The sequence below is a fragment of the Propithecus coquereli genome, unplaced genomic scaffold (genome assembly GCF_000956105.1).
Source record: "Propithecus coquereli isolate 6110/MARCELLA unplaced genomic scaffold, Pcoq_1.0 Scaffold869, whole genome shotgun sequence".
Lineage (NCBI taxonomy): Eukaryota > Metazoa > Chordata > Mammalia > Primates > Indriidae > Propithecus > Propithecus coquereli.
The window spans coordinates 436,342-460,107 of NW_012154940.1; the positions used below are offsets into that span (position 1 = coordinate 436,342).

The 23,766-nt window shown below is 52.3% G+C and overlaps 1 protein-coding gene across 1 annotated transcript in view; it reads right to left on the reverse strand.

Moving 5' to 3' along the window:
- Positions 1-23,766, reverse strand: part of RPTOR (regulatory associated protein of MTOR, complex 1) — a 264,169-nt gene that overhangs the window by 109,074 nt on the left and 131,329 nt on the right. Inside the window, exon 6 of the mRNA XM_012664182.1 lies at positions 17,146-17,205. Coding sequence (XP_012519636.1) covers positions 17,146-17,205 — 60 coding nt within the window. The remainder of the gene's footprint in view (positions 1-17,145; positions 17,206-23,766) is intronic.

Consider the following 23,766-nt stretch of genomic DNA (forward strand, 5'->3'; position numbering starts at 1 on the left):
AAAAAAAACAAAGCATAGTAAAGGAGTATAAAATTAACAAGCCAACGAGGGTGAGAAAGGAATAAAAGAATTCCTTCATCAACCCAAAAGACAGCAACAGAGGAAAACGAAAGAATAAATAGGAGGTAGACTTAATTACAAATAGGCCTATTATTACACTAAATGTAAACAGACTAAATACTTCAATGAACACCATAGTTTATAGCCTGGATTTAAAAACAAAAGCCAACTGTATTGCTAAAAGAAGATATACCTTAAACATACATAAGGATGAAAAGGATACACTCTGAAACCACTACCCAAAAGACAGTTACATAACCACGACACGGTCCAAGAAGTGCACTCTAAGGCAAAAGGTATCACCAGAAACGAAGGGTGACATTTCTTAACGATAAAAGGTTTGACTCGATCCACCAGGAAGGGGGACTCGGCCACGGCCAACCTGTCCTGCAGTGTGGAAGGTTTTGCGAAGCAGGTGGTCAAAGGGGAATGAGCTCTTAATCTGAAGTGGTAAAAACTTGTCAAAATTATTTCCTCAACAAGAAAGGGGACAGTTAAGACATGTATATTAGCAACATCTCCAATCAGAAACAGGGCAGATTATGGGAAATCGTAATACGACGTTAGGCCGATGGCAGAACAGGGATTCGAGGCTGCCCCGATCCTAGAGGACTAGGAAGGCGAGGTGTTAACGGCACTGATGACAACTAAAGGACGGCAATCGGGGAGGGAGCACGCCCAGGTCCACATGAGAGCAATGACCAATCCAGCGAGAATCTTGCGAACCTTTTTGATCATGAGCTCCAGTAAGAAGCACATTTTACATGGTGACGCGACACACACACACACACACACACACCGTCACATATAATACACATATTCAAGCAATAGAACCAAAGAACATTCATCTTCCCAGGAAAACAATGATATTTTTTCTTCTTAATTTTAGCGCTGGCTGCGACCCACCAGACTGGGTTTACAGCCACTAATCAACCAGGACTTGACGTTTAAAGGCACCGACTTAAATGAAGCTCTCCTTAATTTCTCCAGGAGGATACGTTGGCTCAGGGTTATCAAAATGGTTTTGTGGTGAACACAGTACCTGAGAGACGCTAGGAATTAGAAAATTACATAACTCTACCTCCACATAAACTGACTTTATAAAAACCACCACAGGCAGCTTGTTTTCTAATGATTTTTTAAAAGTCTGTACTCAGAGTTTCTAAGTCAAATGGTTTGTATTCGCAGCACGGCACCCCCTCGGATCCCTCCCGCAGAACAGAACCTGCTAGTCTTTACTTGGGAAATAAATCAGGAAAATGTACTTTACATTTTGAAGGAAAGGGAGTGATGGTTTCTATGGCTCCGAATGGGCAGGAATACAATGCTGGGGATAATTCACTTTTACTGCGCTTATCACAGAACGGCAAGTCATCGCCCATCCGTGGGCAGTCCACGACAACACACGGGAACGGTCCCTCCGGAGACGGCAAACGCGCAGCAGCGGGAGAACGGGCTCAGGGACAGGGAAGAAGCAACTTCCCATTTGTTTACTCAACATGTTTATGACACAATGAAAAACAGCTTCTTCTTTTTTTTATTAAATTGTGCAGATTCCAAAGCCCTTGGGAACTAAATCTGAGCCCAAGTTTGTTTTTGAAGCATTGCTGCAAAAGCGGGTTTTCTCTGGGCTTCGCAGCGGCAGGGCTGATCGCCACACAGACCCTTCCCGAGAGGCACGGCCACGGGCCGCGTGCGAGAAGCCTCCTCCAAGCAGCGTTCTTTGAGAAGCTGCTAAACAGCCTGGCACATCCGGGGAAAGCGGCTTCTAAAATAAGGGGAAGGAAGACAGACTGCAGACGAAGCCCAGGGCGCACCGGCCTCCCGGGCGCTGCTCGCTCGGGCTCTGCGAGCTCCTCCGCAGAAGCCTGGCCTGAAGAGGGCGGGGAGGAGGGTGGGCGGTGCAGGAGCGCAGGGGGGGGCTCTCGGGCACGAGTCACGCCTGTGGCGCGTCTCCTCTGTTTTAGCAGAGACCGCTCCCAGCTGTCCCTTGTCCTGAGCTCGTCTGAACCTTTCCGGTCTCTCAAGTGCCAGGGTCACTGCCCACCTTGTACATTCTGTTTCTTCCTACGGATCTATTGAAGCGCCACAGAAACAGTTTCCAAACCCAATCGGGCTGTGCTATTCCCCTCGACCGTCTGGGCTGATGCTCCTCCGAGGCCTTCTCAGCGCGGATGCTGAGCAGCAGCTCAGCTCCTCCTCCTGTTGCCGGGTGCCCCGTGCTGGGGCCGAACCCACAGGTCCCTTCTCCCGCACCACAAACATCGCCTCATTCCGTCACGTCCACATGGGACCCGCGCTTTGAGGCCAGACATCTGGATGCGTAAAACCCATGTACTGCCCTCGTGAGACCTTTCCCGACATGGCCCCAACCGAAACTAACCTTCTCTCCCTCTGAACACTCACACTCACGAGCACGCGAGCACTGGAGAGCTGCTCCATCCTTCCACGTTCCGCCGCCCGGCGCAGAGATGGGTGATGGCATCACACAGGCCTAAGTTTGAATCCTCCAGGCTCTGTGCTCCTCGCTGTGTGACTTTGGGTAGGTTACTCAACCTCCCTGAGACTCAGACACTTCATTTATAAAATGAAGAAAATACCACCCAACTGCACAGGGAGACGGAAAAGTGGAACGAGTCAAGACATAACAAGCGTAGCATCAAACCTGGAACACGGTTACGGGCTCAGTAAATGCAGCAGTGCCGATTTCTCTCTCTCAGAAAACAAATTTTAAGGTAAATTAAATCAGAAATGTTGGAATTGCCCAAATAAATTGAACTCCTAAGTTTAAGACAATAAACATGATAATTATATGAGCAACCTAAGTTACATGTAGCACATTTTCACATTGTAACCTAAGCTTTAGAGAAAATATTTGCAAATCATATATCTAATAAAGGACTAACAATAAAAATACATAAAGAACACTTACAACTCAGTAATGAGCAGGCAACCCAAATAAAGAATGGGCGAAACAATTTCACAGGCCCTTCACCTGGGAAGGCACAGGATGGCAGACAAGCACCGGGAAGCCTACTTAGCATCACTAGCCGCGATCGAACCGCAAACTGGAGCCACTGTGGGACTTGCTGTGTGTCTTCTAGGATGGCTACACTCAAGGGGGTGCTGGTGGTGGGGCTCACGCCTGTAATCCTAACTCTTCAGGAGGCTGAGGGAGGAACATCACTTGAGGCCAGGACTTCAAGACCAGCCTGGACAACATAGTGAGATTCTGCCGCTATAAAAAACAGAAAAATTAGCTGGGCGTGGTGGCGGCGCCTGTAGTCCTAGCTACTCAGGAGGCTGAGGCAGGAGGATCTTGAGCCCAGGAGTTTGAGGCTACAGTGAGCTGTCATGATGTCACTGCACTCCAGCCCAGGTGACAGAGTGAGACCCTGTCTCAGACAGACAAACAAACAAACGAAAGAGGCAGGCCGTAAGAAACGCAGGTGAGCACGTGGAGAGGCTGGCAGGGATGTAAAACGACGCAGACCTACAGGGAAAGAAAGCAGGTTTGCGGACGTGGTGGTGGGAACGGGACCAGCTATGGATGGGCACGAAGATCGTATTGGATTGATGGGAATGTTTTAAAACTGGACCATGGGGACAGTTGTACAAGTTGAAAGATTTATTAAAAATCATTCAACTGTACACTTAATGGTTATGTAAATTATACCTTGTAGAGGAAAAATAATAACCCCTGTAGGTTCTTAGTTGGAACTGACTCACGTTATAAAAGACAGATTAACAAGAGAAAAACAAACAAGCTTATTAACACGTACATTTCGCGTGTATGTCGGGGACTTTCAGGGAACGAGGAGTTCTCAAAGAGCTGGCTCTGAATTCCAGCTCACGCAGCATCTTCACTGAAGAACAGTAAATTGCAGAGGAGTGACAGACAGAGGAAAAGGACTCTGAGCCTCTACAGGCAGCATCTGGGGGAGGCCGACAGCTGGCAGACAGAGGCGGTCAGCGGGGCTTCTCCACGTGGACTCCTCGGGCACTGCCTCCAGGCCGACAGGGTCCAAGGCTGTCTTCGGTGGGTAACGCTTGTCCTCCCTGGCGAGGGGGCAGGATACCTGCTTGTCTCTGTAAATCTATGCCTTGCTTTTAGGCAAACAGAGAGGGCAGAGAGCCTTCCCGCATCCGCTTCCTCTTGTCTTCAGCGCAACAATCCTTCGCATTCTGGGGAGGCGTGCGCTGCTAGCCAGAGCCACGGCACACAGGACGCGCAGCACACTGAGCTGCTGGGTTGCCGCCCGTGGACACGACCTTGAAGATCCTCAGACTCTGGTAGTGAAAGGACCGCTTGGCCGCCCCTCCCCGCAAATGGAAGCGACTGGCCAAGCTCTGTGCCACTGCTCCCTTCGTGCTGCGGAGCCAAACAGCCAGCGTAGGTAGTGACCAAGCTACCGAGTGCCTCAGTTTCCCCATCTGATGCAGTGATCTGAGTCAGATTCGGACAGGCTGCTGTGGACCCACACGTGCTCCCAGGTTAGCCCAGTTAATTCTAAATTCTGGACCTCTGCCTCTTTCAAAGACTGCACGGGGAACACAAGCCAAGCTCGAGCCTGACTCTGGGCTCCCCGTCTGGAATGCTGTCCCCCGACCTGGCCCGGCTGTCTCCCCAGGCCAGGCAGACCTCATCCGCGCTGCCCTTCAGACAGGCCGTCCCTGGCCGTTCACTCAGAGCAGCGCCAGTCTCTGTTTTCGGTCGTCGCTCAGCCGCCTGGCAATCTCGCATTTCCTTACCGACGTGCTCATGCTTCTCCCCGACCGGAGTGTGTGCTGATGAGGGCAAGGACTTCGAACGTCTCGTCACTGCCCGGGGCCTAGAGCAGGCCCTGGCACCCAGCGAGTGCTCAGCAGACACGTGCTATGTGGACGAGCCAATGAGCAAATGCTCCAAGGAACAAACGCGTGGTCTGCGTCCACATCAGGCTTGGAACCTCGGGAGCCTCTTCCAAGTCGGCAGCTCATACACGACCCACTGGCCTCTAGCTCAGAAGACGGCACTCAACTTCCCTGAAGAGGCCACGTGGTACCGTGACCGGAATCGGACAGTGTAGCCCGTGTAGCAGAGGGGCACAGAAGCAGAGGCCAGCAGACGCAGGGCTGACGCAGGCCCTGCCACTTTCTAGTCGTGACTTGCTGGTGTGGCTCTGAGTAAGTTCCTACACTTCTTTTGTCTCCATGTCCAGAGGTTTGAAATGGAGATGGTGTCGGCAGCTGCTTGCTGGGCTGCTGTGGGGACCCGGCATCAGCAACGGGAGCCCACTGGCCGCGCAGATAGGTGACGGGGGGAGCCGGGTCCTCAGACACCAGCAGACCTAAGGAAGGACTGCTCGGTGCCGCCCAGTGGCCGCGAGGGACTCGGAGTCTGAGCGACAGGCTCTCGAGAGAAGTCAGAAAGGCAGGTGGACGAAGGAAGGAGGGCGGGGTGCCCGCAGAGAGGTGCACACCGCTGGGGCTGAGGCCAGATGGCGGGCCAGCCTCATCTGCTCGGCTCCGTGACGCCAGGACGTGCGTGGCCACAGGCACTGAGCAGTCTCAGGACATGGTTCCTACTCAGGAGCAAACGGGAAGCGTGATGTGAGGGTGACCAGTGAGGCACATGCTCTGCCTGGCCGTAGCCTCTCCTCTGCAGCCCCCCGGAGCCGGCCTTCAAGCACTCTGCAGCCCGCCTCTCCGCGGGGCCAGGCGCCCGTTAGAGACTCTCAGACACACGTTTTTGCTAGGACACTAGGCGGCGGCCAGGGCACCCAGCCCGTGAGGAGGGGCGAGAGCAGTGCCGCACAGGCCTCCGTTCTGGTGACGAGGGCCATGATTTGGTGGCACTGTGAAGGGAACGCAGCTCTCGGTGCTGTGTGCAGGCACCCCTGGTGGCCTCTTCACCCCTCACGTTCGCCACGCCACATGTCACCCCAGAACCGAGCGTCCTCCCTGCTCGCAGATCAGGACAAGCGATGGGGGCCTTGCTGGGGTGCACGGTGGACACCAAGGGGACCTGGCGCCCTCCTTTTCCCTCTGACCTGAGGGATCGGAGAGGCGCCAGTGCGGAAGCAGCCTCACCCAGCGCCACCGCCCCGGGGTGGCACACAAAGGTGGTGCGGCCTGATGGCTGCGCGGCTGTGACGGCGCTCCCACACTCCGCCAATTAGCCACGCCCTCTCCACTGTGCGACCTCTCGGGGTTTTGTTTTACCACTTCCATTTCTAAATTAGATTCCAGTGCCTCATTACTCATCTTATCAGTGACTGGCAGACGTTAATGAAGCACTGATTCGTCACCTTCCACCAGCCGACAGCATGTATTTACGGTGAAAAGAAAGGTACTGTTTGAATCAAGACCAGCGTCTCTCCGTAGCAGTTCTTTCAAACACAGTCGGTGCACGACTAGACATGGCAGTGGGGTACATTCTAATCGCCGCCATGGCGCCTGTGACGTGAGTGCGGCCTGCCGGCCCCACGCAGACCTTCCGTCCACGGGCTCAGCCGTGGGCTCCAGGGCAGGTGCCCGTGCGGCGCCACAGACGGCCCGGCTTTGCAAAGGTCGATAATACAGCACCTGTCTTCGAAGGACCCAGCGAGGAGGGAGAGAGGTAACATGTGCGAAGCCCCTGACACGGCACCTGGCACACAGCAGGCGCTCAGTACCTGCTTCCTAGCATGAAGGTGAGCGTGCACTCCCCAGCAACAGCTCACGTATCTCCTCGCGCTCTCCTCACCGTGTCCAGGGCTGAGATGAGACCGGGATCTCACGGATGGAAACCAGAGAGAAAGTAATGGGCATGTCAGGTTCCAAAGCCGGAAGCAAAGCCAGGACCCAGGGTGCTGCCCCCGAGCACGGGCCAGGCAGCCGCGGGGGCTCCGAGGAAGTGGATCCAGAGACTCGCTTTGTTCAAGACACTGGGTTGTCGGCTGTGAAAATATGCTGTTTACACAATCGATGCTAATCATGAATAATCTTTTGGTACGCTCTGAGCCTCCAGTGATCAGAATACCAACAGCCTTGCGGAATAGGTTCCACATCTTTCAGCTTCCCCGGAGCTTCCCGAGTACCCTAATATTTCTAGCGCTGTTTAAGCGTTTCATTACTTTGTTTCGGGGCTGAAAAACGTCCCTTAATTTCCAAGCGTGGATCTCATCGCCACGCTCTCAGAGGACTCGGAATGTAAATACGCACCGCGGCAGCACAGGCTCATCCGTCAGGCTGCCGGGTTAGTGCACATAATTAGAAATGGGGGTGTCGCTGGAGGAAGGTTCGTTATAATTTACTTCCAGACACAGCAGCTTAATTAGAAAACAAATTCCTTCCTAGTTTTAAAGATTGCTAAATAATTATAAACACGCTGCCGTGACTTCCATCTAGTCTTGTGTTGAGACTGTAAACAACACGTCTTTGCTAGGAAGGGTTAATATCTGCTGTCCCGAGGAACCTTAGCTTTGAGCAGTTGCGTGGAGGCAGCTGTTCGAAATATATCACGTTTGTCACAGAATCGTCATGCGGCAATTCTGAGGCACGAACGTGTCACTTTCTCCCGTGACGGCGAAGACGACGACACTGATGACTTGGGCTGGCCCCCGACCACAGGTGCGAGCGGGGCAAGGTGCCACCTCGACGTCACGCAGGCGGTGGGGGGCCGGGCCGCCACAGCCGAGCTGTACGAGGGCACAAAGTGTGTGCTGCGCCTCTCCACGGAGGTTCATCGGCCACGAGGTCACCCGCTGTGCATTCGGCAGGGCAGTATCTCCTCACTCCGCACGGCGCCAGCATTAACCCCACGGCTCCGATCCTGACAAGCTCTGGCTTTGCAGACCCCAGCACGCTGAGGGCCGACACCGCAGGGCAAGGACGCATGCCTGCCACCAGGTCCCCGCATGCCACACGCTGCCCGGGCACCTGCAGCCTTGCCACGGCAAGTCCACGGGAGACCTGCGCCAGAACTCTCTCTCACACACGTGGAATGAGGGCCCCCAGGAAGAGAAAAGGGCAGAGCGTGGGACACGGGTTTCACCTGCAGGTCTCTAAGCTTGAAGGAAACGACACCCAGAACACAGGCCCATTCTCTCCCCGACTCACCTGCCACGCCAGTCGGGGGCAGAAGAACCAACCCCATCCTCACACCTAGTGGTGACAGAGGTATTCACAAGGGTGAGAAATTTCTATATGATGAGTTGAAATGAAAGAATAAAACTATATGAAAAATGAAGTGTTCAGAAGCCTTAAAAAGCCCAAAAAAATCAACGTCAAGTTAAACCCCAGCTAGTCTCATGCTTATGTACTGCATGAAGTCTCCCGACATCTGTGTATCCACATGATCTAGTCATGACGTGCATCTCTGTAGCACAACCTGCTGCACAGGTGTTCCGCTGTGGATGGGGGGCCCACCTCGCCCTACCAATCTACGGAATTCAGAATAACGCACTGCTAAAAAACAACTGAGACCAAGGAACTGAGCAAAAGAGCTCATTTCTGTTTGGTCCTAAAACTACAATCACAAGCGAGTTATCCCAAATTGACTGGACCCAAGATCGGCTCACCACGGAGCTGCAGTGGATGCCCCTGTGGGTTCCCACGCACGGCTGTGTGTGAAGCCACGTCACACCCAGGCTAGGCCCAGGGAAGGGGACAGCAGCGCAACGGTCCCCGAGCACACACTGGCAGGGAGGCCAGAGAGACGGATGCCCCTGTCAGTGTTAATGCAGACGTGACTCAAGGGACCTGCAGCTCCGCTTCTCTTGGAGGACAGTCAGAGCATGCAGGGACACACGCGAACGCCACTCAGCCAATCGCAGCGCTCCCCAAAACCTCAACCGGAACCCGCTCTGACAGCTTTGTCAAGTGTTTTTATTAAAATCTCTCAACTATTCAAAAATTTATATACTTAAAATATTCCATGGCTTCTCCAAACATCAGCTACTTATACATTTTTCAAGCAGTCATGCTACTGGGGTGGGGAGGCAGCGCCTCTGCTCCCATCTGGCTCAGCCCTGGGCAAACACCCAACCCAGGACACTACGCTGAGGACCAGAGTTCCCCGTTCGCACCCCATGACAACCACGGGGAGGAGATGGCTTCACGGAGGAACGCCCTCCTGCTGACTCTGAAGCTGGGGACAGGGTGACACCCCAAATGTTAACCTAGGAGTCTGGGAGGAGCCACCCCGAACCCACCTTTGTGACTGACCCACCTGCGGGGAACAGGCACCTGGTCTTGCTCACTTCACTTTGGGAGGTTTTGAAAAAGACAACGAACTCAACAGGCTTCGAGCATGCCAGATGTCACCTGGGGACGTGGCCTGTCCCTGCCGGCACTGTGCTGTGACGTGCAGGAGCCGGACCCGCCGTGTCCTCCGTGGCACAGGTGTGGAGAACGTTCCGCAGACAGGGAGCATGTTCGCGCCCTGGCACTGGGAAGGAGGAAACTGGGCGTTGCTTCAGAGGATGGTCCCTGGGCTCTTCGTCAGGGAGGTGACTCCGGCCCAGTGGCACACTGGGGACGAGTTAACCCTGGCATATGCTGGGAACCCCATCTTCGGGCATCCTGCCCAGGGCGAGGTGGAACCCCTGGCGCACGGAGCCTGGCAGGCAGGCATGGGCAGGATGGAGGGTGGTGGGGACTCCACACGGAGCCCAGCGGGGCTGTTGCTTCCAAGACGACCAGACCAGCCAGAAGCCCACGGTGGAGATGTTTCCGCTGAACCCCCAGCCCAGGCACAGCTGGGGAGCAGCCCCGCATGCGCCCTGGTCCTAGCAGGCTGCAACCGCACCCTCCCTGCATTCCTTGGGTTCGCCTGACCCTAACCTTCCCCCCTCGAGGGAAGGATTCAACGTGTATTTGAACTAGAACCAAGGACACGGCAGAGTCTGTCGATGTGGACGTGCTGGTCTGCTCCGCAGCTGCAGACGGGCCCCAGGAGGCTCCGCGCCCTCGGCCGGGAGGTCCAGGACTGCGGGGTTAGGTCAGCACTGCACCGAAAACACTCGAGAACACACCAGCTGGTCTCTCTGATTTACGCTAGATTAAAATTTTAAAAAAAGGGACACGACAGGACCACCGGAATCAACCCGCTCTCTCAGCCCCTCTTCAGGAGCACGACAGACTGGGTGCCAAGCGTGGGTGGGACTCGAGCGCAGGGAAGAAACCCACGATGAAACCACACTTGCTGGGTCCACAAACACTCGTCACGAGTCTGTCACCGAAGGACGGAGGGAGCAAGGGCAAACTCAGCCGCGGCTGCCTGGAGCGCAGCACCGGGTAAATCAGCCGGTAAGGCCGTGGGCCTCAAATACCATCCGTGTGGTTCCATGCAGCTTAACCTCAGGTGAGTTAACACGGCCCGATGGTGCGCGAGTGGAGGGGAGGTGGCCCCAAGCTGGTGAACGCACTGGCTGGCCTCAAGCTAACACGGTCCCAGCAGGGGAAGCCGCAGAGCTCGCTGTAACCCAGATCAACAGAACCTGGGAAGAAATCTCCGGAATTGTTTATAAAGGGGACGAAAATAACGAGATGTTTTTTTTCAGGAGTGTTCTCTGGATAGAAAAGCCACAGCGGCCTGGAGGACTCTATTAGAGATGTGCTTCGTTTTCCGCCTAGCTTTGTAACTGCAAAATCAAATCTACTGACTGAAAACTTTTCTTATGAAACTGTACACATAATTGGGAAAAAAATTTAAAAATTTAAAAAAGACAGTAACAGCACTGTAAGTGAAGAAGTCTCTTAAGTAAGTTGCAGAAGTTCGAAACTTACATCCACTCAGAAATAGAGCTAATGGCTGCTGTGACCGGGAGCTGTGGAGCTGTACCTCCGGGTTTCTCCCAGTGTTGTGTAATTCTGAAGTTTGGAATTCGTCCCGGCATGAAGAAATACGCACAATTCAACCATTCACATCCAATCTAACCTTTGCCACGCTACGAGAGAGAGCAGCAATATGGCATCTCAAACTGCAAACATTGGTTTGCATGTGTTTCCACCAAATTATACTAAAATAGGTATTTTTGCTGAACTGTATTTAGAGAACAGTGACTCAGACCCAGATCAACGCTCCTCAAAAAGTTAACCACCATAAAGACTGAAATTTCTAAAATGACTTATTAAACCAGTTAATCTCGACAACAAGCTTTTAAAAATGCAAACCCCTCTAAAATGGGAATTATCTCTTTTTAATTGACTCAGTGGACTGGGATACACAATCTTCTAAGTCATACGGTGGCATTTATCTCATGGTGAACAGAATAGGTGCATGAATGACACGTTCCTCCTCTCCTTATCTGAAATCTAGGGAACTTCAGAAATGCACAGTGAGATCAGCAATCATCCAGAAGCACTGCTGGGGTGGGTGGACGTGAGCTGAGTGGAAGCCGTATGGGGAAGCAGGGGCCCTCTGGGACCGCTAGCCCCCCGGCCAGGCCCGGTGGCACCCCTCCTGCAGGACAGGGCCAACCTGGAGCGAGCGGACGCCCACGAGGGGGACCAAGGCTGGGACTCCACAGCCCACACTCCTCCCACCCCAAACCCTGGCCAGGGGCACTGTGAGAACGGCCTGTTAACAACAGTCAATCGTGTTTGTCTTCTTAAACTTTAAAGTACTAAGCCTTTGGCATCCAGCCAACTTTGCAGCATCACCTGGCACAGGAGAGGGGGAGACGGAAGGAGGAAGAGGACAACCGGAGTCACCCTTTGGGAGCCACGGACCCCACGAGCTGGCAAAGGCTTCTGGGGGGTGCTCGCAGCTGCAAACTGCAACGGCGCAATCTAGGGAAAGAATGTTTGATGAAAAAACTAAAATCTTACTTATTATACTGGTGGAAGGGTGTTCACGGCTCCTTTTCAACCCTCATCAACCGGTTTTGACAAAGAGAGGGAAGGCACCTTCCCGTGACACAACAGGGCACGTTTCTCAGAACCAAGTGCCTCTGGGACCCGGGTCTCCATCTCCGCGCAGCCCTGCGTCTCGGGTCGGCTTGCCGGCGCTGCCTGCGCCACGCCCCTGCGGCCCTCAGTCACCGGGCCTGTGTTCTCCTTGTCTTTCTCTTAACCCCCACATTGCACGTTCATTGTTTTAGGTTGTCAAATACCAAAGTGACTTTTGTTGGTGTACCCGTCTGTGGCTTACGAGACGTTCAGATTCAGGACCCGCACCACAGTGGGGATGCAGCGTTCCCTGGCCCCCTCCGGAGTCACACCCTCTTCACGCCTCCAACCCCGAGGACCACCGACTGTTCTCCAGCCCCAAAGTTCTGTCTTTCCCAGAATGTCACAGAAATGCAATCGGACTGCCCATCACCCCTGGAGACTGGTCCTTTCTCAGCACAAGGCCCCGGGAACAGCCCGCGTGTGTGTGAAGAGCCTGTCCCGGCTCTGCTGAGCGTGGGGGGCACCACCTGCTCGTTCCCTCACTTCAGGAAGGCACCGTAGTTTTCCCAGGTTGGGGTGATGACGAATACAGCCACTCGATGTTCGCGTACGGGCTTTTGTGTTTTCATTTCTGTAGGGACGTATCCAGGAGCGGGAATGCTGGGTCACGTGGTAATTTACATTTATAAGGAGTTGTCAAGTCCCTCCAGAGTGGCTGCGCCATCTTGCATTCCCACCAGCAGCGCAGGAGCTCTGGCTGTTCCGCATCCTCTCGGCACTGGTGTTTTCACCTGTGATCTGATCCATGCCGGGGGGTGTGCAGTGACAGCTCACGTGGCTTTAATTGGGTTTGCATCACTTAATGATTGATGACTGTGAGCATCTTTCCATTTGCATGCCTGCCGTCCTGAAATCCTCTTTGGTAAGGTGTCTCTTCATGTCTTTTGTCTATTTTTTAATTGCTTTTTCCCCCTTATTTTTGAGTTTTGAGGTATCTTTATATAACACATTCTGGACACAGGTGTCCTTTGTCGGATGCGTGACTTGCGAGCACTCCCAGGCCCCCGGCTTGTCTTCACTCTCCAGCGATGCCCTTCAGAGAGCACACAGTTCACGTGTGGACGACGTCGATTTGCCAGCGTTTTCCTTCTGTGGGTCCTGCCTGAGACGCCATGGTGCCACGCACATTTCCAGTTTCAGAAAGGGACCAGCAGGTGGTTGTCCTGACACCAAAATCTCGGTCAAGGGAGGACTGTCTGGAGGGAAGGACCATAGACAGGCAGAACTGAACCAAACGCCAGGTTCCCTTTCTGCAAGATAAGGGGCTTTGACGACACTTAAAAACATTTCTTTAAATCACTCAGTGATTTTTCATAGCTCTTTTTCCTCCGTAGACTCGGAACACGTGACGCTGTTGTCCGAGCCCAAGTGGCTCAATAAACACCAGCAGCACCCTGTGTGGAGCAGCCACGACATGCGTGACCAGGAGGGGACAGGGCGGCACACACTTGAGTCACCCAGGATGGAGACGGGACACGGCCCAGCACACGGAGAGGGAAGCCCTGCCAGGGCTCCCGTTTCAGCGCCGCCCTAGCTGGCGAGAAAGGAGCAATGCGACTCTGCCCACATTCAAAGGAAACTCTGGAAATATCCAAAGGGAGGCAAACCCAAGAAAATTTTAAACTAAGAACTGTCTGAACAAGACAATAGAAGCAACCTAGCTATGATAAAATGTAACTTTGTTGAAATGTTAATGGATAAGGTTTATTTAAGACATTTTGGCCAGGTGTGGTAGCTCAGGCCTGTAATCCTAGCACTCTGGGAGGCCAAGGCAGGAGGATCACTCGAGGCCAGGAGTTGAGAGCAGCCTGGGCAACATAGTAAGACCCTGTCTCTACTAAAAATAGAAAAATTAGCTGAATGGGGTGATGCCTGCCTGTAGTCCCAGTTACTCGGGAAGCTGAGGCAAGAGGACTGCTTGAGCCCAGGAGTTTGAGGTTGCAGTGAGCTGTGATGACGCCACTGCACTCCAGTCTGAGCAAGACTTTGTCTCGAAAAAATAAAAAAACTGTCTCTCTCTCTCTCTCTCTCTCTCTCTCACACACACACACACATGTTAAATATCCCTTATCTGAAGAGCTTGGGACCAGAAGTATTCTGGATTTTGGATTTTTTCAGATTTTGGAATGTCTGCATTATACTTACTGGTTGAGCATCCCTAATCCAAACATCTGAAATCTGAAATGCTCTAAAATCTGAAACTTTTCGAGTGCTGATGTGATCAAAAGGAAGACTCAGCGGAGCACTTCAGACTTCGGATGTTCGGATTACGGACACTCAACCCATAAGTGTGTGTATACACATACGTACAAGACAATATGCGGTGTGGATAACAGAATTCTGTAACTCAGAAAATGCAGGGGGAGTAAAACCTCAAAAGAAAGAGCAGAGCAATGCCTGATAAACAGAGCTCTCACGGAACAGCTTTGCAAAACCGAAACCTCGTCAAGGAACCAGAGCAAACAGACGGGGGGACATGACAGATCATTTAATCTTGCATTTTCTTATTTTTAAACAATTCCTTTGCATGTGCTGTTTCTCGATGATCACACGGTCCGTCGGCATTTGTAAATGATTTTCTAAGTCACAGCCCTTCTTTGAGGTGTCTGCATGGCAGGACCCGGGAGCCTAGCTTAGAACTCAGCAGCGGCAGCCCCTGAACCTGTACGTCTCCAGAAGAGACCTGCGGAGTCCGACTGGGACGTGGGGAACCTGGGGGACTCTTTACAGGGAACGTATGAGGCCTGTGCCGCTCAGCCCTCGTCTGCCGCACGGACTCGGTGTTCCACCACCACGGGCACCCCTATCTCCGACGGCGAGTGTGCACTTGTGAGCAGGAAGAGCACACAGTAGACAGCAAGACGACAGTGAGCCACGTGGACAACCCACATGTCATCCGTGGTCAGACCCACCACCGCTCGCCGTTAGCAGAGAACTAGCAAACCTGTGGGCCTGGGACACAGCATGTACCCAACAACTAGCTGCTAACAAAGCAAGCAGGTGACAGTTTCCTAGTGTGCGCCACGCTGTGCACTGAGAGGAGCGGATGGGGATGCGTGAGGAATGAGTCTAGAATGTGTGCCACAAGTGACCACCGCTGACCCCAGGTAAACCAACCCCGGGCAAGCCACGGTGCTCAGTGTGACGCTGCTGAGGCCTGTGGTCCCTGCTTCTCCCACTGCATCTGCACCAGGCCAAATGGCCTTCTCTTAGCTCTGCGGGCAACTCCCTCAGCCCCCGGAGCGCAGCTCTCCCACCTGCAAAGCTCCCACTGCTTCAAAGCCTGGCTGCCGGCACCCGCCCTCCACCAGTGACCGGGACCTGGAGCCTGCCTGGTTGTGGCCATTCTAACAAAGGCTTCCAAATCACTGTCAGGCAGGCGCGGGTTTTGAAATAACCAGACGCGGAACCTTTCCCTGTGCCCTGCAGGCACCACCCCATGTTGTACCAGTTCTTTCCTGTCACCGCCCCCGCCACCTTATGCAGTGAACAAAAGTGCCCTGAAGTGAACAAATGCAGAGACCCGTCACGGGACGGCCTCAGCCGTGTATTCAAAGCTGAAAAGGAGACGCCACACTTGCTGAATTGTCTGTGGTGTCCTCACTGTATTTTGTTGATTCTTTCTCTTAAATTTACCTGGGTACATCTATTTTACATGACTATATTTTTATAAAAAAATTAAACAAGACAGAAAAAAGTCAAAGTCCCTTAACACAGCTCTTTCCTCTCCTTTTTCCAAATTCTACTTTCCTGCCCAGAGCGAACTCATGTGTGATGTATTGCGCCTTTTAAAAATGTGTATTTATACTCTGGGAGTTTGCATTGTTTGAAAACCACTCCGGGCACCCTGATGTGTGTATTTTTCGGAAGACAGCACAGGCGCAGCCGCTGAGCCCTTTCCACCTGCCACGTGGTGAGTGTCCACCGCGGAGGGGACCCAGCTGATGCTGTGCCCCTGCTGGAGAACATTCCGGCATGACGCGCTCGCACACTCTCCCGACACGTAGCAAGCACTGTTCTAGGGGAGAGACTTAGAAGTAGATTTGCTTTTCCTGCCTAATTTAACAAATTTAAGCCTTAGTCATTTTAACATATGATTCTGTATATTAAGAATTTAGGAAATTATCTCATATGTTAATTCTAGAAGAAATTGGTTGGCCATGGTTGGCCAGGCGCGGTGGCTCACGCCTGTAATCCTAGCACTCTGAGAGGCCGAGGCGGGAGGATCGTTTCAGCTCAGGAGTTTGAGACCAGCCTGAGCAAGAGTGAGACCTCCAACTCTACTAAAAATAGAAAGAAATTAGCTGGACAACTAAAAATATATAGAAAAAATTAGCTAGGCATGGTGGCACATGCCTGTAGTCCCAGCTACTCGGGAAGCTGAGGCAGGAGGATTGCTTGAGCTCAGGAGTTTGAGGTTGCTGTGAGCTGGGCTGACGTCACGGCACTCTAGCCTGGGCAACAGAGTGAGACTCTGTCTCAAAAAAAATAAAAAAATAAAAAAAAATAACTCCATAGTTTTTCCATAGTGCCTATGTGGGTCAGGATGAGTCAAATGCACATACAAACCAACTAATGAGGGTCAAGTTTAGGGTCATGAGATGTTATTTCAGATCCAAATAGATCAAAACTAGAGGCAGAGGACACGGAGGCACAGTGGGAGGCGAGCGCAATTAAAACACCGCATGAAGGACATCTGGCGAAGCCGTGGCATTTTACGATTCAGCTTCTGAAATCAGTTTGTGCTGAGATGGTAAAATGAGCAGGGGTGGGGCATGGAAAGTTACAGAATATCACAGGGAAAGTTTAAGAAAACAGGTAGACACGGAGCTGTGACCCAGCTACCTCAGGCAGTGAGAGCAGAAAGGATTTGTATGTTTAGCAACATGCTTTTGCTTTAGTTTGAGGTCTGCAGTATTCTTAAATGTTCAAAGGAATTCAGCTTTTTATTACATTTTTCTTTTAACGTGGCCCGTGTTTGGCTACCTCCTACACCAAGCCCCAGTGTAACAGTCGCAAACAGCCTTATTCAGAGAACAAAGGCGGCATCCACACGAAGGGGACATCCCCACGGGGACAGGAAACTGCTGAGGACCAAGAACCTTCAGACGAGGAGAGAATTCCATCAGATCCAGAAAGCCGCGAGAGCTTAAAAATCTGACTTACTTTTCTATCAAATCCAGGGTGACTCCAGGCACCAGACTCACACATTTCTGCATGCAAAACCTGCAGAGAAAGAAAACACTGTGAGTGACACAAATGCAATATTTAACCAGAAAATGCAACCGATCAGCAGAAAGAAGGAGGAATCGAAAGTGTGGATGGGGGCTGCCGTGGTCCTAACTCTGGCAGCTTCAGACGTGTGAAGAAAACCTTATTGCCACGCCGTGGACGGCACGAGGCTCCACAGCGGCGACCGTCAGTGATCCCGAGAAGGACACCAGTCTGCACTCGCAGGAGGCCTGGTCCCCCGAGAGGGGCACAGAGATGCTTCACAAAACTGAGCTTCCAAACCAGACACTGGCGTGGACTGGACTTCGCACTCGTTTCCCACTTAGGGAAGTGAGCCGAGGCGGGCGCAGGAGGAATGCCGCACAGCCTCAAGGCACAAAAGAAACGCAAGTTCAGTCCTACCATTCCCACTGTAAAATGCTGCAGGTCAGAGCTGAGAGGCTCCCGTCTGGGGCATCCCATCCTTGCGAGCGGGCGCGGAGCGGCCAGAGGAGGAGCGACTCACAGGAGGTGGGAGCACAGCTCTCCCTGCCAGGGCGACTGGCACACAGCAGGCAGCGCCGGGGAAGGCAGCGAAAAGGCAACTTAGTATTTTTAGGAGGAGAAATGTAAAGTCACCTGCTTTCAGAATTAAGAACAGCCCCTCAAACCATGGTGGCAGGACGCAAGTGTCACAGCGACACAGCGTGCTCCCGCGTGCCGCCGGCTGGAGTGAGGAGCGGAGACAGCTGGAGAAGGGCCCTGGCCCAGGCTGAGGGGCCGAGTTCTCTGCCTTGAGAAGCAAAGCCCAGCCTAGCCGCCAGAGAGAAGGTTCTAGTCATGCCTGTGGCTGTAGTAGCTAGTGTTTCATCGTTCCAAGAGTCAGAGAAATAAAAGGGAGGCGCATCTTTGCCTGACGTCGGAGAGCAACCCTCTCCCCTGGGCATAAAGCGCCGAGCGGCCTGGGTGCTGTACGTGGCCGGTCGGCCCCATCTGAGCAGGTCCTTCTGTCAACTTCACTTCAGAAAGCTGAGCGTGGGCCACTCCCTGCTCCCCCGTAGCCACCGAGCCAGTGCAGACGCACGCAGCTCCTACAGCGGCTGCACATAAATCAGAAGCTCTCAGTGGATAAAAACATTCTACAGGAAACGCATTTTCGATTCTGAGTCCTATGCAAACCACGCTACGCTGTTGTCTTTTCATCCATAATGTACTTATCGATTGGGATTTCTGGAGTCCAGTAACGACAGAATCATTTGTATCAGGCTAATCCTTTTGCCAATAACAATAATAAACTGGACAAAATGAAAAAACCAACTGAAAACACAAAAGAGAAAACAAATGCAGCAGAAACGGGAGGAGACGGCTCTGGACGAGGGACTTTACCCAGCCTTTCCTGAGGGTGCCCTCGAGTCACGCAGCACCTGGGCTGCCCTCAGCCGGGGGCAGCAGCCTCACCGGGTGGAGGAGTCTCAGAGCAGGATTCAAGCCTGCCAGGAAACTGCAGGAAAAGCCTCGGAAAGGAGGGAGCCCCAATCTCCACGTGACCTCTCCTCAAGTCCGAGGCCGATTCCTGGACGGCACAGGACAAAGCTCCCAAGGTCCCTGTGGAGGACAACCGAACGGCCAAAAGTGCAGAGCAGAGATTTCAACGTCTGCTTGCCGCTGTGAGGGCAGAGAGGGAGATCGGCCACGCTCGAGGGGCCTGACGACATCTGGGACTTTTCACAGACACCCCAGAGGGTCACACCTCAGTTACAAACCACACTCCGGGATTCAGAGCCACACCTGAGAACCAAGAGCAAAGCCGAAAGAGTCCTACAGCCAGCCCCCCACAAGATCAGCATGGCTGCCTGCAAGAGCAGCTAGACGCTCTTCGGAGGATAACAACAGAATCTAGCGTCTCTACACGTTCCGTCCACAACAGACGGTGCACTTTCTAAAATCAAGGGAAAAAAGTCAATAAAAGCAGATTCATAGTTGGCTAGATCTTAGAATTAGTAGAGAAAGACTTTCAAATTATAAAAATAACTTAATTATTAAGTGGGAAATAAGTATTATTATAAATCTACCAAAAATATAAAGTTCTCTTAAATAGGAAATTAAAACAGGAACATCACACAATTTTAAAATATTATGGTATCATTATGTAAGAGTAGCACGGATAAGGCAGTCACTGATAATCCACAAATTTCACTTTAGCCAATAATATCAATTCTCTTTACACCAGAATTACTAACAACTGGTTCCATGTTTACGCTATTTTTTTTTCTTCCTCTACATTACAGTGTTGTTGGACAACGAAAGGAAAAAGAGTAGACAAAGGCAGCGGTAATAAGAATGGCTCAAAAAATCTACAAAACTGGATATAAATAATTACAATGAACATAACAGCTGACACTTATTTAGTGCTTACTACTTGGCAGTCACTGTCCTATGTGCTTTCACACGGATTGTTTAACTCTCACACAACATTCTGTGGGTTTATGATCCATTCTGCAGGTAAAGAACACCTGTAAATTAGGTACACGTCATGCAGTTTACAAATAATGAAGACAATGAAAAGAGCAGATCACATTAAAAGAAACAAGAATCAGATGAACACAGGAAGCAGGAGACAATAGAGTAATATTTTTAATTTACTGAATAAAAAGAAGTTAAAACCTAGAATTTCACGTCCAGCCAAACTGTCACTCAAACGTGAGAGCATGATAAAAATATTCTCCGGCACATACGGCCTCAGGAGGTTTGCCATAAGAAGGCCGATGAGGAAGACAGTTTTCCATGACAAGCTTCAGTTGGAGGGAGAGAAATCCCAGAGATGCATGAGGAGACAGATGAAGTAACGATGACACGTAACCTCAGTAAAGTGTGTTGTTATCTTACAATGAAAAGCGAAAAGCAAAGGAGCATACCATCTACCATAACTAGGACTGAAAGCCTAGGTGACACGACGTGACGGCGTGGCGTAGGGGATTCTGACCAACGAAGGATTACTGCTATCACAGATATGCCAAGAACTCCTGTAAGTCAGCAAGAAGGGCACACAAAATCCAATAGAAAAATGGGCAAGAGACTTGACCGCGCATCGCGAAGATGAGGAAATACACGTGGTCTGCCCTCCCACTGCTCCCGACTGCACGAGGCCTCTGGGAGCGGCTGCGGTGTTTGGAGGCCATGGGAATCTGCCGGTACAGGAGGGGCGCGTGTGCTAGCGCCAGGGCTGGAAGGTGAGGCAGGGCCACCGACGGGAGAGGCGGTCACCCCGCTGTCTGCAGCACCACATTCATGTTGCAGGAGAAGGGGACTCACGCTCAAGGCATTTCGCCCAGGGTGGACGCGGAGGGGTGACTGGTCCGCGTCCCAGTCCTTATCCCAAAGGCGCTGGTTCCCGCTGGGGGCTCCGGAGCAGCTGGGTGCTCGGGAGCTTTGGGACTGGGACAAAGCCTTGAGGAACCGAACCATTCACTTAACTTCAGCCTCAGGTTACTAAGAAAATCCCACAAGAACCCTACTGGGGGGCAGGCGCTGGGCTTCACGTGGCCTCTCCCAAGAGGGCAGCACCCCACGCCCAGAGGAAACAGAGGAAGAGGGAAGGCTGCCGGCGGGCACTGAGCACGGCGGGAGCTCGTGGAGAGCGGAGGGGGGGCAGGCGTCTCTGGGGCTTACAAGGAGCTCACAGGCCCTCATCTGTTTTCTAGTTGCTAAGGCCGGGCCGGGTCTGTCTCGTTCTCAGGAACTGGGGGAGACAGAGCGGCTCCCAGGCGCTCACGCCATTTTCGGCTCCTCCGTCTGTTTGGAAGCACACCACTTCCAAACGGTGGCTTTACCGCCACAGAACTGCACAGCTGCTGGCCCCGGCTCAGCTCCTTCCCTGTGCACACCCAGGCCTGGGGTCCTCACCTGGGGTGCTGTGGACGCTCTGGGCTGGAACATTCTCTGCCATGGGGGCTGTCTTGTGCAGCACGTTCAGCGGCATCTGGGCCTCCACCCACAAGACACTGGTACTCCTACCACGCCAGTTGTGACAACCGAAAACGTTTCCAGACACTGCTAAGTGTCCCTTGGGGGACACACCGCCCCCACCCAAAGCCACAGCTCTAGGCCAAGCACCAGCATCTCTCTCACATTTCCAGAACAGTCTCTGCTGTCAGTCTTCCTCCCTCCTCTCCCAAATCAATCCTCTCCCCTGCAGCCAAGGTCAGCCAGTGGAGAGGAAATGCTGAAACAAGTCTTTTCCTCACTAAAACCCTCCAAAGCTTCCTGTCCTCGTAGAATTAAGTCCAAAGTCCTTCCCTGGGCCCACAAAGGCCCCAGCCACCTCCCTGACGTCACTGCCTCACCCTCCTCCTCACTCCCTGGGCACTGTCCACCCACCCACCGCTGCCTGTGCCTTTGATGGGCCGAGCACGGTCCCGCCTCACGGTCTCTGCACTCGCTGTTCCCTCCGCCCAAATGCGCCTAGGTAGCCGTAAGGGTTACTCCCTCGTTTTATTTAGAATTCTACCTTCCCTGACCAGCCCAGGGAAAGCAGCACCTCCATTCTCCACCTATTATTTTCTTTCTACGAAGAGCACCTGTCACTCCCTGATGCCTATCTTTGCTGCTCATCCTCATCATTAGAACGTTCTAGGAGCTCGAGGACTTTCCTCACTTCATTTGTTCTACGACCCCAGGGCTGGGTACCCAACAGACACATGTCCGAAAGTGATTATGGAAAGAGGCTGATTCGTAGCGTTGATGGGTTTCTCACGTTTCACATATATCCTTTTCCCGATCACTCTCGTAACCGACCTGGCTGTTTCCGCGGGTCACTTCTGTTTCCTGTAGTCACTTTCCTTTTTCTGTCCAGAAGTATTCCCCGACCACGTGGCAGCCCGAGAGTCGCTCTCAACCTCTCTGGTTCTGAGGGCTCCTGATTTGCAAACCACTATTTGCTCAATGAAATCCTGTTAATTTTTTATTTTACAGTAGCGTAATCAGAAAAATCCTGTTAAATTCAATTTGTCTAAAGGTTTTAACGATGAAGAACAAATTAATGTTCAGCTTGGTAACTGTGTAAAGCATATAAGTAGCTGTTGGATGTTGTTGTCATTTTTGAGAAAGAAAATGTCTCTTTTTCCTAATTAAAAAACCCAAATATATTTACCATAAAAAAGTAAAAATTACCTATAAGCCCACTGTCTTGAGATAGCTTAATATTTTCTCATTTATCTTTTACAAAAATTGAATCATGCTGACTTATTTTGGAGTAAAAGGAAATGGTGCTCACTATAAAAATCTAAATCGTGCAGATGTGTGCCACGGAAAAGCGAGCGCAGCCCTCCCTACCCAGTGCTGCTGCGCAGAACCGGCCCCGTGACAGCTGCTGAACCGACCTCGGGCCCTGGCACAGGCGCACGTGGTCGTCCCTAGGTATGTGCGGGAGACTGGCCCCAGCCCCACACCCCGCCCCCCGCCGATACCAAAATCCAGAGATGCTCATGTCCCCAACATAAAAGGGCGTAGTATTTGCATGTGACTTACACATATCCTCCTGTACACGTATGTGTTCCCTGTCCCTGGTTCATGGCACAGAGCTCTTAAGACCCCTGGAATTTCCTGATAAGAGGGTCTTTCATGGTCCATTATCAAGCCCCTTTGGCCACATGTGAGTTTATATTAATGAGGGGACACGGAACAGGGCCCCTAAATAGCTTCAGGATGGGGCCAGGTTACCAGAAAGCCCAAAGACGTGAATGAATGGAGGGTTGGAACTTTCGCCCTAACCCCAGCCTCAGGGAGGGGTTGCGCAGGTAGAGATTGAGCTCTGCTCTGTGAAATCTCTGGAATAAGAAGAGCAATCAGGCTGGAAGGTGAACACGCGTGTGCCGGGCGTAGGGCACGCCCTACCCTCTGAGACACGCAGAGCTCCCTCTCTAGCCGGGAAGAAGTGGCTTCTCCTGGCGGTCTGGCCGTCAGCATTCCCTGTGCAGTTCCAGGATGTGGGCAGAGCTTGGGTGGAGCTGGGGACAAAAAAGAGAGGAGGACCCTCGAAACTCATCCCCATGGGCCGTCCCCAGAGAGCTGATCACACAGACAGGGTCACACCCACTGAATTGGAGCCAGGGCTGGGGGAAGCACTCGGGCACGCCTCGCTGCTCCCAGGGTGCCACTCTCCGCAAGCCTGGCTGCTGACACTGCCTGCTGGCACCTAAACCCAGTTTCATCCAATAGCCACGGGAACAACCTGCTGTGATTCTGGGACCGGCCTTGCCCACAGCTGTCACTCGCCAGTCAGCTTCCCAAAACTTCGCTGGTGCCAGTGAACTTTCTTGCAGACAGTATGTAATGTATCTCCTTTTTATAAAACTTCCAATCTTCTCTTAATTCTGCAGACATTCCGAAGACCACCGGTCTGTGTGGAGGTCCTAAATTGCAATTCTTGCTTCTCAAATAAAATGTTTTAAATTCAGAGATTCCTCTCTCTATCTCATTTGACTTCGACATCATTCTAGTTTGGACTCCGGTCCCTAATACGCCTGCTGGCGGTTCTGTCCTTGGTAGCTGCCTTTCTGTACTTTGACCAGAGCCCTT